We start from the raw sequence: 16,951 nt of genomic DNA, 5'->3' as shown, positions 1-16,951 counted from the left end.
GGTATCTGCTCCTTTTGCACACATTGTACATTTCCAGGGACTAGATGATATAAAAATGCCTCTCTTAACTTTTTATGGGTTTCACACTGGTTCCATGCCATTTTCAAATCATGCCTGTATAAATAAGTAAAATAAGTATAAAAAACAAGTAAGAGAGTTCATTCAGCCACTTTTAAGACCATTTCTGGCCTGTTTTGTTTTCCTTTCTGGCACTTAGCTTGTCGTGAGTCTTTGTGCCATTTCTAATCATCCCCCCCCCGGGGACATTATTGGAGGAAAACCATTGAAATGCTGCAAAGCAGGACAGGCTGGGCAAGCAGTGATCTATGTTCACCCAAATGTGCAGCTACATCCTCCAAAAAGCAGCAAAAGATTGGCACGGACATTAGTGCCTGTCAGGTGCAGGTTTCAACTTAGCTGGTCTGTCTTTAAGTCATGCTGCAGTATGGACAATAAAGTATGGTCCTGTGGAGTGGCACAGAGGGGAACTCTTCCTTCCAATCATCTTATGCGGTGCCATCTCCAATTAGCAGCCATTAAACAGTGCTTGTGTGCTGGCTGCTCTGTCACTTGCTTGCAGATTCCTTTCCCTTCAACTTTCCCTGTTGTTTCTTAATTCCTTGTCAGTTAAGTATTGGCAAAGGCTCTTAATGGGTTGAGTGCCATTTGCACAAGCCTGGTCTGGCAAGATTAATACCAATTCTTATTTAGAATTGACCCAGACCTGTAGACAAAGTTGGCCCCATGTTTCTGCACTTACAAAATGAAAATTGGTAATTTGATTTTATTTTCCATTTCTAGTAGTAGTAGTAATGTTCAGAGTTATATTCTTAAAAGTACTAACATTGCAACCACAAAGTGACTTAATAAATTAAATTTCTTTGGCTGACTAAGGGTGAAAAAGCTAAATAAATATTAATTGAAACATATTTTTGAAAATGTAAGAGAAGCATTATGAAGAGTATATGTTAAGTAGCCAGCAGTCTGATATCTCACCACCTTCAAGCTGACATTTTCAATAATCAACTGGGAGAATTTTGTTGTCATAAAGTAAAAGTTACAGTAAGCTTCGCTTGTGACATTCTTTATCATATTGAATGGTTAGCTATGACTTGCCCCCTTTTAGAATTACATTGGCTTTTAGGATTTTCTTGCTGACAAATAACAGTTCCGAAAGAGAAAATAGGAGGCAGTAATGGTAATGTTAACTTATATGACGTTGTTTTGACATTCAGTTACACATTTGGTGCAAATGAAAAATTAAGGCTATTTTGTTTTTCAGATAATGGAAGTTAATGGGCAAAACTTTGAGAATATTCAGCTACCTAAAGCTTTGGAAATTCTTAGGAACAATACTCATTTGTCTATCACTGTGAAAACAAACTTGTTTGGTAGGTTTCTATATAGAGTGATAATTTCATAGATACAATTTACATGATCTGTTTGTTTTAAATATGTTTTTTCACAGTAGCTGCAGTTCTTAAGAGCAGCAAAGATTTATGGGTGTCTGAAATAATTATGAGGTGATATTCCAGGCTATTTGCAGGTATTGTGAATAAAAAAGTATTTATTTTCTGCCTCATTTCTTGGTCTCTCCCAGATGTACACCGTCTGTGACTGAATGGATAACTTGCTACTTTGCTTTCTTTACTTATTGCTCTATAAAGTGGCCCAAGTGAGATTTCTTTGCCCAATATTTCTTCCCTGAGATTTGCTCTGTGTTTTGGCTATTGAATAATTTTAATATTTAGCAACTCTTTGTAAATCAGTTGTGCTCTCAAGCCAACACTTTTTTTTAGTAATACATGGTGCATTACTTATGCTCAATCACACTGCAATTGCTGTGTTTGTGAGTCATTAATAAGGAATAGCCTCAGGATTGTTTAGCATTGGGATCTTTCCCTGAGTTGTTACTGTTGACTGTAAGGGGCCTTCACATGCATTTAGGCCATCTTGATTCTGTTTTCAGTAAGTCTACGCCACAGAGCTATCCATCATTGACATCTTTTTGGTCAACTTTTTAATGCATTATAGAGAAGTGGATGTCACTGGAAAAATCTGCATATATTGTCCATCCCTAATTGCCCTTAAGAAGGAAAGGTGGAGGTGAGCTACCTTCTGTTAATTGTATATTCATTGTGTTTAATTGAATGCAGGTGGGATGGGCATTAACTGAGGATTGACTAGAGCCCTTGTATATAGTCACAAACTTAAACTTATGATTGTTGATTTAGAACAGTGCATACTTGTATGCAGAATTGAAGAGATTGAGAGTTGTTTGCAAATCTGATGCAGAGCGGACAACAACACCGCAGTCATCCGAGAACTGCAGATCTTGTATGTTTGCGGTGGTCAGTTTAGTTTTGGCATGAAGGCGACTGAGGTTAAAGAGCTTAACATCTAGATGGTATTTAATGCTCACACCAGAGGGCAGCTGACCTTCGATAAGGTGAATAGCCACTGTCAAATACATTGTAAATAGTATGGCGGCTATTCCATAGCTTTGCTTGACACTGCTCCGGATTTTGAGGCGTCTGTTTCAGATCTCCTAATCAAGACAGTTGCAATCATATCATCATGAAGCAGTTGCAGGACTGATGAAGTTTCTGGAACATCGAAATCTTTGGAACACAATCCACAGAGCCTCACAATCTACTGAGTCAAATGCTTTGGTCAGGCCAATGAACGCAATGGAAGAGTTCCTTGTATTGTTCTTGACATTTTCCTTGGATTTGTCTGGCAACAAAAACCATGTCAGAGGTTCCTCTGGAAGGCCTAAAACCACGCTGTGTCTCTTGGAAGATTTCCTCAGCCACAGGAAGCAGGCAATTCAGGAGATGTCAGGATTTTCCCTGCTATAAACATATAAGAGCACTCGAGAAATTCATCAGCAAAAGCTCTGCCTAATCTTCTGAATTCAATGGGCGTAACTTCTTGAAGCTAGGTCCTCAACCAGTCAGACAAAAACACTATAAAATCAACTACAATGGACGGGACACTGTTCAGATGGCTAAAAATCATCTCCCCAACTGGGTGCTGTTTTCTCAGCTCTCAAATGGTCAGCATTCCAGGAGAGAACAAAGAAAATGCTTCAAAGACACTCTCAAGCTCTCCTTGAAGTGCAGCAGCATCAACACTAATGACTGAGAGGAGCTTGCTACCAATCATTCAAAATAGCGACAACTTGTGCATCATGCTTTGATTCTAAACGCCTTAATGATGAGGCAGAGCAGAGGCAGAGAAGGAAAGAAAAGAAAGGAAATTCTGCACTTCGGATTCTACTACCCCACGGGACATCCTTCCCATGTGCCCAGAGATCTGTGGGTCAAGAATCAGCCAGTTGAGTCTCATGAAGACTCATGGTAGAAACTCGTGACCCTGCGTAGATGTCCTCCACAAATTAAGAGATAGCTGATGACGACGCATGCTGTATTGTTTAACTCTGTAGATAAAGGCTTAGAAAAGTGTATATAGATTGGCTGCAGTTCTATGCTTCAGCAGGTGGCTTTCTGGAATATAGTGTGGTAGCAGAGGATGTTGTTGGTTGGAGGTTAAGAAAACATTTCAGGCAGAAAACTAAAATGCTAGTGCCATTGGGGAAAATGGCAGAAAGCAAATGTAAATTGTTGGGGTGTGATTACTGTCCGATGTTCACACACTGAAGCAATGAGCAGCATGAGAATGAAGTGGATATGTGGACACAGGTTAATGTCCCTACCAAAGAGAAAGCAAGATATGTATGGCCTTGCCATTGTCACTTGTACAAGCAATAAAATTAGAAATATTCTGTGTTACGTACTTACCATTTGGGTAGTGAGTTCTTCATTGAAGTCTACAAGGAGAATGATCTATTTAAATACCCATGCAGTATGGTAAGATTTTGATAAATTTCAAAAAAAAAGTTGGTCATTCCATGGAAGCATACATCAGGATGGACTTTAATAAATTGTATAAAAGATTGACAAAATTTAATTTGGGGATCCCTGAATCAGTACTCAGGTTTAAATTGCAGGATTGTGCTAAGGTGTCTCATATGGTCAGGCTACTGGTTCCAATTTTTATATTCCACTCTTAGAGAGGGCGACCCTCTCATATCATATGTCTGCTGACTCGAAAGGTTCTTGGAGGAACTATCAGTTCCTTCACCCTTCATGAAACAAATGGGATACTGTGCAGTGACACAAAGAATAAAGGACTCAGTGATGGTCAGATTTCAAAGTAGCCCAGATACTGGATGCAGGCGTCAATACAGTGGAAGTATTAAAGACAGGCAGAATGAGGATAGAAGGACCTTTAACAGATATAGGTATTATAGCAAAAGACAAAATTGGATTAGCAGTACTAGATGAAAAAATACCAGCAATGCCCAGTGAACAACTAATGGGTGCAACACTTGTGATTCAAAGTATTATGTGACAAACTACCAGCAATATGAAATATAATGAAGAGAATTCTGAGGAAGGGGGTGGAAATAATGATAAATCTAAATAAATAATACTGGCCATAAGGAGTTTTAGTCCTTTGATGCATGTATTGGTCACAGACCCCCTTGAGCTGTGCAGCACTCGATAGCGATTGCAGTTCAAGATTACATGCAACAGATGGCTCAGATGTTATCTTGTTTCACTACTAGTGAGGATTGATGCAAGATTAAGGTGTAAGAAAGTATCTTGACTAAGCCATTTTATAAGTACTGATGTAGTCTCTAGTGACATACCTATGGTGTTGAGTAAACCTTCTATGAAAAGGGCACAAATGAAACTTGACATGGAGCATGATAGGCAATTAGTTTTTAGGAAATCAGTGGATCTGCAGTTTCCTCTGTCAGACATTATTGTATCCCCTTAACAAAATGTGATGTTTCTCATCAAAGTGTTAGACAAGTATTAATTACACCAGGTGATAATGATTAGAGAGAGAAAATACATTGTTTTGAAGTTACATGGACAATTTGCTCAATCTACTTTCCAAAGTTTAAAAATCCCTCCAAAAGCTTCAGGTGAGATTGATGAGAAGTATATGGGGGCGATAAAAGAGATTAGTAAGAAGTGGGCCCGAGAGAGCGTGGTGCACACAGTGCCAAATGGTGGCGTCCAGTGGCTTGGGGGGCCCGGGCGCAGTATTGTAAATGGCGTCCAGACTGAGCTGCATACCTGAAAGACCATCTTTTTATTTTAAAATCATCCGTCAGTTTGATATTGTTTAATCACTCCACTTTGCTGCTCAGGAGTTATTTGATTTTTCTACTCTGTGAGATGACTGATAAAATAGAATCTAATTACACCTCTTATATGAAATAATTGAATACGTATCCAGGCAAGAAATAGTCCTCTACTACTTCTACAGAATTGAAAGGATCTTGTGCAGTTTATCTGGGTTGCAAGTATTGAGTCTTTCTCCCAAACATGAATTTACTGTCACCGTGCCCATGTGGTGCAATGTGCAAAACATGTTAATGAGGGCTGAGGCAGTCACCATAATCAGTGCTATCGTCTGCACAGTGTTATAAGTAACTAATGGAATATTTTCCTGTCAAAGTTATAATAATGCACAATGCTCACAATGCTGTTAAAGTAAAATTTGTACCCTGTAGCTTGTTTGATAGTCACAGTGGGATCACCTATTGGTTGCCCACAAATTAATACTGCATTATATCATTGCTGCTCTTAATATTGTGGCATATATATCAGATAACATTTGTAGCCAGATGCCAACAATGGGAATTAGCATTTTACTAGGACCTTTCTATGATTGTTTAGTGAATTGACTGGTGAATCTTGAAAGGGGGATAACTATTATGCATGGTTAAGGAGGAGTGTTAAAGGGAGGGTGGGGAATACGGGGCACGGAAACAGGAGAAGCCCATCATTTCTCTTCCTGGCTCTGAATGCATGCCTTCCATTGGCATGTGATTTTAACAAGGTAGTTGCTATGGGTCTAAAAGTATGGGATAAAGACCGAAATATTTTGATTCTGCATTTCGTTAACCTGGTGGCCAGATTTAGTCTTTGTACAATAATACTCAATAAAGCCATTATAGACATAATCATGGAGAAAAGGATAGGAGCCAAACTTCAGACATCATTGAAGTTTCTGTCTGACAGTAGAGGGGAATTTGCCAATTACGAGTTCAGAGATGTGTGAAAATACGAATGTCATGGTCTTAAATACCAAAATCCTTTCAGCAATGGACTCTGATCAATTAAATGTGACATAAGTTTAGCTCATCAACTCGACTGCAAGTTGACAATCAGTTAGGCTACAGATGAAATCCCAAATTGTTTCTGTGGTGTGCAGTAGCCCTCCTGCTTTAGTAGGTACTATAATTAGTTCAGTATTTTTCTGCACATTTGAATACTTCACATGTAGGGAGATGGTTTTTCGTTAAAGATAAGATCATGGGGAAAATTCAGACAGCACTGAGGCATCGTAGAATTCCATCTGAGAAGGACAGGGCCCAGTGCCAGTGGAGGCTCCATCTCAAATGGGGGGCAGCTCACAACCCCATTTATTATTTCTGCAACCTCAATTGGGACCACGATCCACAACTTGGGAATCGCTGGCATATGCTGAGTGCCACATTACACTGAATTACCCTGAAATCTTTGTTGTTCCTCTTTGCTAATTAAATCAAAGAAATAATTAGAGGTCAGAATTTTGCTAATTCAATTTTATAATTCTCCCACAGTATTTAAAGAACTTCTGTCTAGACTTGCAGAAGAGAAGAGAAATGGTGCTCCACACTTACCCAAAATCGGTGACAAGAAAGGCAGCCGTTACTCCATCCCTGACCTTGCTGTCGATGTTGAACAGGTGATTGGATTAGATAAAGCAAGCAAGAAGGCTAAGGCAAATACAGTGACAGGGCGAAACAAACTGAAGAAAATACTGGACAAGACTCGAATCAGCATCCTTCCACAAAAACCTTACAAGTAAGTGAAAGCTTTTTTCTGTGAGTTTTATTGAGAACGACCATTTCAAAATGTTTTTGTAAACACTGTGATTGGGAATAAGGTAAGACTACGTAATGACAACAGTAAAATACTTGGACTGTTCCACAAAGCTAGTAAGATCAAATGACCAACAGTTCATAAATGACTAAGTTCTTTCTGGTGGATAGGGTATTGGAAATGTTGAGATAGTCCAGTGGAATTATTTCCAAATATTTATCCTTCAAAAGTATGTCATGGAGTTAACAGAATCATGGAATTTGTTCCTGCAGAAAGAAGCCATTTGGCTAATCATACTATATTTTTCACTGTAGCTATCCACCAATTTCCCTGCTCTTTCCCCATATTTATTTTTTTAAATTATTCAGTTTACTTTTAAATTACCTTGTTGACTTACCCATAATCATCACTTTGGTAAAAAGCCACCATGTGACAAAAAAGTCTTCTTACTCCCTCTTTTCTCCTCCTATTGAAAGAACCCTATCCTTTCTTTGGCTCTAATATGCTTCTTATAAGGAGTGCACACAGTATTCCAACAGTAAGCTAAACCAATCTCCTGTACAAATTCAACGTTAGATAATCAACAAATTCTGTATGAGGTTCAGCCCATTCACTTCTTTATCACGTTTTCCCTCCTACCTTTGAAGACCTGGAGCACCTGTAAATCCATCTGTTCTTTTACCCTGTAAGAGCCTTACTATTGGGAAGCAATTGAAATTGCTTTCAATTTTATTCCCTGAACCACAATACTTCATATTTTTTGACGTTTAATTGTATTTGTTCACTCCAGTACCCTGTCAAGAAAGCTATATATTGCATTATTCTCACAGCCTACCATGCCCTCTTATTGTTGTCATAACCAGCTGATATAATTGCTTCTGTGCATATGGATGAAATTTACCCCCCAACCCAGAGCAGGCTGGCAGGCAAGGGGAGGGTTTCCATAAAATCAGGTGCCATGGCACCATGCAAGTATTTTGCCAGTGGGGGAGGAGATATCGGGAGGCCCACCTGCTTTTGGGTCAACTGAGGCACTCAAGTGTCCACTTAAAAGCCTCCTCTGACCATCACTGGCATTTTACCTGGTGGTACTTTTGTGGTCTGAGCAGGGGTCCCTCCTGATAGACTGGCCCCAGTGAAAAGCCCCACTCCCCTCTGAATCTGTCTCCATGGTTCTTCACTGTGGTGAACTGCCTGACGTCAAAGCAGTGGCCACTGCGGTAGCACTTTTGGCTGGCAGCTCTGTGAAGTGGGGCTTTCTCCCATATGGGGGTAGAAGTCCCATCTCAAGCCAATTAACTGCCATAAAATTATCCTCGGAGCAACCCACCAAGCAGATGCAGGCACCCCCAACTTTTAAGCTGGGGTGGTGCCACCACCTCCACATAAAATCCAGCCCTGGATCTGAATTGTTTGCACAAGTAGAGAACGCAAAAGGTACCGGCACAGATTCTTCGGGACATCAGTATACTAAGTTCAATTGAATGTTTGGAAGGTTTACTCATCTCAGAAGATGATCAACCTGTGGAATAAGATTTCAAATGTGTTGGTCAGGACTGACTCCTTGCAGTCTTTCTAGATGTTAAGTGCATTCTTGGAAAATTACATGATTGTGATTGAAGTTAATGATATTCTATGTAACAACTAATTGATTTGGAGCCTACTAGGGCTTGCCAATAACCTTTTGAGAAATGGGGAGCAACTTTTGACAGAGGATTCCTGTAGGCAGCTTATTTTTTTTAGACTCTCCCTGGAGGTGGGGGAGAAGGGATATATGCACTAGAGGAGACTAGCAAAAATGCAAGAGGGCCTGATGGCCTTTTCTCACTTGAAGTACGTAACAGTATCCTGTCAATCTAAAACACATCCATTTCACCCTATTGTCTGCTTTCTGGCCCCAGCCTTCCCACCATCCTTGTGACTACATTCTTTTTAATACTTTGTGTTACCATGCCCATCTACAGGTATGGCCTTTACCTTTGGCAGGACAGACCAACTAAAGGCAGAGGTGGCATAGTGAGATGCATTCAGGAGTGAGTGGCCCTGGGAGTTCTCAACATTGACTCCATTCCCCTTGAAATCTCATGGCATCATGTAAAACATGGGCAAGGAAATATCCTACTGATTACTACCTAATGCCATCCCTCAGCTGAGGAATTGGCACTCCTCCATGTTGATCATTGGAAGAAGCACTGAGCATAGCGAGAGAACAGAATGTACTGTAGCTGGAGGGCTTCAGTATCCACTACCAAGTGTGACTTGATTATATCACTGCTGAACAAGTTTGCTGAGTCCGGAAGGATGGAGTTGCTCGACTAAGCTTGTGGCAGAAGGTGAGGGAAATAACATGAGGAAGGAGTACTGCTTGACCTCATGCTGGTTATTCTACCTTTTACAGTATTGGTAGAAATGACCGCCACACAGTCCTTTGGAGACCTGGTCTACCTTCACATTGAGGACACAACCCCCATCATGTTGTGTGGCATTACCATTGTGCTAAATGGAATCAGTTGCGCAAAACTGTGTGGGCATGAGGCACTTTGGCCATCAATGGCAACTTAATTATTTTCGACCACAATTCTATAACCTCATGGCTTGGCATATACTTCACTCTCCCATTACCATCAAGCTAGGGGACCAACCCAGTTCAGTGAAGAGTGTCGGAGAGCATGCGGGGAGCAGCACCAGGCATATGTAAAAATGAGGTGCCAATCTGGTAGAGCTACAAAATAGGACTAAATACTTAATAAACTGCAGGAGCAGCATGTAATAGATAGAGCTAAAGATCTCACAATCTTCGAATCAGATTGTAGCCGTGCAATCCTCTTCATTTGCCCCATCAATCTATTATATTTGACCTAGTTCTCGCTCGAAGAATTTACCTGGCATACACCCTTTTTTTTTGTTCCATCATATTCTCTATCTCCCTCATCATCAAGGAGCTCTGGCTTTGGTTCCTCTATCTTTTGTACTTGTTGGAATGTACTGAGTCTATACCTGAAGTATCGCTTCCTGAAAGATCTCCCATAGTTTTATTACAGCTTTTCCTGTCGGTCTTTGGTTCTAATTTACTCTGGCTAGATCTCTTCTTATCACTTTAAAATTAAGCCTCTTCCAGTTTAGCCTTTAAACTTTAGATTGTTCCTTGCTCTTCTGCATTATTAGGCTAAACCTTACATTATGATGATCAGATTTTCCTAAGTATTACCCCATGGACATTTGGCCCACTTGGGAGATAGTGGAATAGTGGTATTGTCACTGGACTGATATTCCAGAGACCCAGAGTAATGCTCTGGGGACCCAGGTTCGAATCCCACCATGGCAGATGGTGAAATTTGAATTATATAAAAATCTGGAATTAAAAGTCTGATGACCATGAAATCATTGTTGATTGTTGTAAAAACCCACTGGTTCACTAATGTCCTTTAGGGAAGGAAATCTGCAGTCCTTACCTCCAGACCCACAGCAATGCGGTTGACTCTTAAAATGCCCTCTGAACAACGGCAATTAAGGATGGGCAATAAATGCTGGCCTAGCCAGCGACACCCACATCCCATGAACGAATATAAGAAAAATTCTGATTGTGTAAAAGACAGTTTATTCACTCGTGTTCTCCTCCACCCATATGAAGAATTGCTTTCAGCAGGTACCTACGCACTGTGAATACTCTGAATAAATGCTCTCCTTTTTGTTCACCCTGGAATTAAGTATAACCAAATGGTACTTCAGAAAAAAGAATCTATGATCCATTGTATCATAAGGGAATTTATGTGAATATGTTCACAGGAGAGTAACCTACTAATTGCTCGGTGACCTGTTCTTCTTCTTAATTAGAGTTTTGTATTAAAGTATTACCTTTTCTTGGTGCTACTGCCAAGTCTTAATTAATGTGATTATTATGTAAGCAGCCAACTATATTCACAAGACTAGCTTCAGAAGCGCAATGATTTGTCCCCTTACCTCTGTATCAGAAAAAGACTTGCATTATATTACACTTTTCACAATCACCGGATATCTCAAAGGTGCTTTGCAGCCAGTGAAGCACTTTTTGACAATATCACTGTTATAATGTAGAAAACACAGCAGCCAATTTGCACACAAGGTCCCACAAATAGCAATATCAGTAACAATGACCAGCTGATTTGTTTTTGTGATATCGATTAAGGAATAAGTATTGCCAGGATGTCAGGGATAACTCCTCTGCTGTTCTAAGAAATAGTACATGAGTTAGCTTTTTGCAACTATCTCATTTTGCTTACTTATTTGTTGCATTATTGGCTTGATGGTGAGCAATAATTTGGACTTAATCATATGATCAGTCAAGCAGGCTATAAATTGCCATGGGAGCTAATTAAAATTTTCACTCGCTGGCCCAGTTCTTCTGGTCAGCAACGAGGCCAAGGTGCTCACCGCTGACCACATTAAAAACTCCGTCCTTACATTTTTGCATTGGAGCTTTGGGAGCTTCCTGTCCTGTCTGCAGGACATAGACATCTGCAAAGGCAGCCATGAGGAGTAGTGGTGCGGCTCACATGCACCGAGGCCACAGCCCTTTTGATGTCAGCAGAACAAGGAATGCTCCTTGTGGTCTAGCAGCCTACTGTGTTATGGTGAGATTTTTAAAGTTCTTAAGATTTTTTAAAAAACTATTTTTAACCTTTCAAAGACTTTTAATTGCTTTTTAGTTTGTATAACCTTTAATTTAGTGTAAATAAATGTGGAAAAGTCTTGAAATTCATTTTATATATACTTAAAATGAAATAATTGGTAAGGTATGTTTTACAGTATTGTAAATGTAGCTTAGTAAGCTAAGTAACAATTTACATTTTTTTGAACACCTTGATTGCTTTTATGTTTTCAGTTTCAAACTGCTGAAATTAGCAGCTCCGAGGTCAAATTGTTTATTTTGAATGTATTCCAACTTTTAAAGTAGAACTTGAGTTCAAGGGCAGAATTTTACTTTCAACCAGCAGATGGCACACCTCCTAATCTGATGGAAAATATGGTGGGTCAACGTTAAGTCAAGTGCCCAAAGTGATTGGCAGGCATAAGTATCATGGAGTGTATTTCTGGGTGAGTTTAGGACATCTACAACAGCAGGGTCAGTTCAGAGTCATCCACAGAGGAGTTCAGGCAGTGAATCTCTGCCTGTTGCAAATTTGTAATTTCTTGATAAGTACTGCACACATGCACGCGGTGGGACTTCCTCTGGATCCCAACCTGCAGCAGCCTCAAATGACTGAAAGCTCATCACCAATTCCATTGGAAGATCTGTGCCACTGTCAGAACCCTAAAAAAATATGCATTTGTTTCTGTGACAGAGGGAGAATAAGAAATTCAAACTTTGAGTATTTTCATGCACTACTTGGTGGTAGAAGACATCGATAATTCCTAGCCGAGCGTTAGCTTCATACCATTCATCAGGTGAAAGGAAATAAAGGAAAGCAAATAGATTTTTTTATTCTTGGGATACGGCTATTGTTGACAAGGGAAGCAATTTATTAGCTTTTTCTGGTTGCCCAAGAAGACTCAGGGCCTTCTTGAATTACTGCTGTTTAGATGGTAAAGGGACTTGCACAACGCTGATGGGTAGGGATTAAGGAATGACTATATATGTCCTAAATTGGGATGGTATGTGACTTCAAGGAGAACTTGGAGATCATTGTGTTATCATGCGCATTATTGTCCTTGTTCTTCTAGACACTGGCGGTTGCAAGCCTGGGAAGTGGTGACGAAGAAACCTTTGCTAGTTGTGATAATGCACCATGTAGATAGTACACACTGCAGTCTTGTTATCCCAATGGTAAAGGGCATGAATATTTAAGCTGCTGATGGCATTCTGATCAAACATTTATTTTTCCTAAATGATGTTGAATTCCCATGAGTGTTATTGGAGCTGTACTCATCTAGACAAGTAAAGAGTATTCCATCACAATCCTGAATTGTGCTTTGTAAGTGGTGGACATATTCTTCTTAAACCCCTCCCCACTGTATCCTCCTCTCCTCTCCTCTCCCCTCTCTCTCCCCCCCCCCCCCCTCCAAACAGTGTGCGAGTAACTCATGGACTTCTTTGTCACTAAGATTGAGACCATATAATCAGTTGCCTCTGTCATGTCACCCCCTTCCACAAGCCCACCAAGCCAAACTTCCTCTAAAGTTCCAAGGAGGAGTCATGTTGGACTCGAGGCGTTAACCCTGTTTCTCTCTCCAAAGATTCTGGAAGACCTGCTGAGTTTTTTCAGCACTTTGTTTTTATTTCATATCTTCAGCATCCGCAGTGTTTTGCTTTTATTCCTATAAAGTTCTCCTGCCCAATCCTGAACTAGTATCTTTCTTCAGTTTCTCTGCTATCTTGCCCTCTCTGAGCACATCTTGTCCATGAGACCCTCCTCCTGTTCCCTTCACCCTAATTCCACTGAACTGATGATCCTCCAACTTCCCTTCGTGGACCCCATATTAGCTGATCTTTTCAACAGTTTTATCTCTCTGTAGGTGTTGTCCCTTTCCACTTTAAGTCTGCTGTCATCACCCATCTCCTCAAAAAGATAACCTTTGACCTCACTGTCCTTGCAAACTACTGAGAATCTTCAACCTCCTGTTCCTTTTACAAGTTTGTGAATGTGTAGTTGCCTTCCAAATCCATGCCCAACTCTCCTGAAACTCCACATTGAATCTCTCCCTGCCAAAGTACCGAAATGGCTCTTATTAAAGTCACAAATGACATTCTGTTGACTGTGACAAAAGTAAACTTGCCCTCATCTTTCTTGACCTGTCTGCAACTTTTGACACAGTTGACCCATACCATCCTTCTCTGACTCTTCTCCATTGTCAAAAAGCTTGAGGCTGCTCTCACCTGGTTCTTTTCTTACCTATCTAATCATAGTCAGGATATCACTTGTGACTCCTCTTCCTGCTCCTACACCATTACCTCAGATGCCCCCCAAAGATCTACCCTTGATCCACACCTATTTTAGATATGCAGCTGCCTCTCAGCAACATCATCCAAAAGTACAGCATTAAGTTTCCGCACATATGCAGACGACACCAGCTCTTCTCACAACCTCCTCACTTGACTCCTCCACATCTGCTGAATTATCATACTGCTTAACTGACATGCAGTACTGAATGAACTGAAGTTTACTCCAATTAAATATTAGGAAAGCTAAAGCCATTGTCTTCACCCCTTACCCCTCCCCACATTCTACTACCTAGCCACAGACTGCATCCCTTCTTCCTGGCAACTGCTTGAATCTAAACCAGACTTTTCACAGCCTTGGTGTTACATTTGACCCTGATTTGGTCTCGCAACCACACCATCTTTAAGGCCGCCTATTTTCATCTCTGCTACCTTACCTGACTTTGCCCTTGTCTCTGCTCATCTGCAGCTGATTCATGCCTTTGTTACCTTTAGACTAAATTATTCTAACACACTCTTGGCTGCTCCCCCACATTCTACATTCCATAAACTTGAAGTCATCCAAAACTCTGCTGGAAGTGTCTTTACTTACACCAAATCCAAACTATCACCTATCACCGCTGTGCTCACTGACCTTCATTGGCGCCCAGACTAGCAATTACTTGATTTTAAAATTCTTACCCTTGGTTTCAAATTCCTACATAGCCTTGCACTTCTTCATCTCTGTACTCCCTCCAGCCCCAAAACCCTTGGCTGTTTGCACTCATTTAATTATGGCCTCTTAAATGTCCCTGATTTTAATTGCTCCACCATTGGCGGCTGTGCTTTCAGCTGCCTAGGCCCTAAAGTCTTTTTCCCTCTCAGGACTCTACCTCGCTTTCCTTCTTTAAAGCACTCCTTAAAATCTACCTTCTTGATCAAGCTTTTGGTCATCTGATCTGACATCTCCTTATGTGGCTTAATGCCATATTTTGATTTATAATGCTCTTGTGAAGCCCATTGGTGTGTTCTTTTATGTTAATGCTTTATAAATATTTGCTGATGTTGTCAGACAGGCTTTGGGGAGTCAGGAAGTAAGGCAGCCACCACAGAATACATCCAAGATCCTGTTCTAGTAGATATCGAATTTTTGATGCTTATGCAATTGAATTTCTGGTCAATGGTGGACCCACCCCCCCACCCACCCTCCGGATGTTTTTTGAGTGGGACTTGGCGATAGCGTTGTGTGGCATGGAGAGATTGGTTATCCTGTCTAATGGAGATGATCATTGTCTGTTAGTTGTGTGGTGGAACTACTGCTTGCCACTTCGAAGCCCAAGCTTGGATGACGCCCAGGTCTTTCTGTGTATGTGCATAGACTACTTTATTATCAGAGGATTTGCAAATGAAACACAAGTACACGTCTCCACTTCAGACCTTATATTGGAGAGAAGGTCATTGATGAAGTAGTTGAAGATCGTTGGGCTGAGCATGTTGCCCTGAGGAACCCCTGCCATGATCTCTTGATTTTGAGATGTGATTGGCCTCCAATAAACACGGCCATCTTCATTTGTGCTCAGCGCACTCCAGCCAGTGGAGAGTTTTTCCCCTGAACTCCATGAACTTCAGCTTACTCGGGCCTCTTGGTGACATGCGCCACTGCTGTCGTGATGTCAGAGTCAGTCACTCTCACCTCACCTCGAACTGAAGAATTTTAAACAAAGACTTCAGCCAAGCATTTTTGGTGGAGTCTAAACTTAGCATCAGTAGCAGGAACCATGAACTTACTTTATAGATCTTCACTAAATTGTGTGAATGGTATTTCCTATGTTTTAAGTTTCTTGCCTTTCAGAGTTGTTTAATCTGTTGAGTTTCAGACAGCAGTGGAAATTTTCTTCAATTTCTTTCATTATGGATTCTACATGAAGTGTCGAGGCACTGCAAGGCTCTATCAGAATAGTAGTGAAGATTAGGTAAACCAAGAACTAAGGATAAGGTGAAGATAAATTTGTAGTTTCAAAACCTCTGAACAATAGGGAAATGGAAAGGCTGGGATTTATGGTGTTCCTACCATCAAATTGCCTTACATTTGATAGTTTTTGTTCCAAAATGTTTATTGTAATATCACAACCAAATAGGTGTGTTTTAAATTTGTTTCATTTTAATTTGCATCATTTTAAATAACCAACGAGCAATATGCCATCAAGGTGCAGGCTTTCCACTTGCTGGTTAATATCATTGCAAAGCTTGAATTCTACTTTCTTTAAAACTCTTTTTCCTAAATTTGGCATTAACTGAAGTACGGGGAATTCAGATAAACAAATGAACATTATCAGTCACAAATTTTGTTTAAAAATCTTTTTAATATGAGTTTTCCTTTCCTCAGTTTTTCCCATCTTTCTTTCCACTCCCAATAGATGTCATCAGAGCTTCAGTATCTCAGTCCAGTAACTTTCCCAAAAAGCTAGCACATTGCTACACCTTTGGCAATGCTATCATCCTTATGAAAGAAGTGCAGTAAAGTGCTTCCAGCACAAAGCCATGTGTGTGTGATTGGTAACCCTCAAAAAAAAATTGCTTTTCAGTTATTGTTGCACAACATAACTGCTGCCAATGTAAAGTCTGAACTTTATTTTTCTTCAAATTTTTTTCAAGAAGTTGATGTGACCTACTGAGCTAATCACATTCTCAGAAATTGAATATTTCAAACCATGTATTTCATGGTGTTCTTAACGGGCCATTTATTAAGGACTAAATCAAGCAATTAATTCCTTGGGGTGGGGTATGTTAAAAGGCATTTTGAAACCCTTAGTATTTTGTCTGTAAATATCGCACTTAAGGTGATTAATTTTGTTTTTGAGGTCTCTTCTGTCAATATTTTGCTTGGACCTGGCACTACTAATCCCCAGCACCAATTTAAAGTCTTTATTGATAATGCGATTATAAAAATGCATTTTGTATGAATTGCTTCATACCAATTTTAAAAATAAAGTTCTTATGATAATGATGATGGTGAATGTTTCTGATTTGTGAGCATATTTAGTGTAATGATTAATGTAGTTCTTTCCAAAAGCTGATTTCATTCTTGGAATGTATGTGCATTCTA

General features: G+C 40.1%; 1 protein-coding gene across 1 annotated transcript in view; it reads left to right on the top strand.

Moving 5' to 3' along the window:
* The window catches only part of rapgef2b (Rap guanine nucleotide exchange factor 2b), a 552,839-nt gene that overhangs the window by 438,366 nt on the left and 97,522 nt on the right, over positions 1 to 16,951 (top strand). Inside the window, exons 15-16 of the mRNA XM_041188696.1 lie at positions 1,283 to 1,391; positions 6,689 to 6,932. Of these exons, the coding sequence (XP_041044630.1) occupies positions 1,283 to 1,391; positions 6,689 to 6,932 (353 nt within the window). The remainder of the gene's footprint in view (positions 1 to 1,282; positions 1,392 to 6,688; positions 6,933 to 16,951) is intronic.

The sequence above is a fragment of the Carcharodon carcharias genome, chromosome 1 (assembly GCF_017639515.1).
Source record: "Carcharodon carcharias isolate sCarCar2 chromosome 1, sCarCar2.pri, whole genome shotgun sequence".
In the NCBI taxonomy this organism is placed as follows: domain Eukaryota; kingdom Metazoa; phylum Chordata; class Chondrichthyes; order Lamniformes; family Lamnidae; genus Carcharodon; species Carcharodon carcharias.
This window is presented reverse-complemented; position numbering and strand designations above follow the sequence as displayed.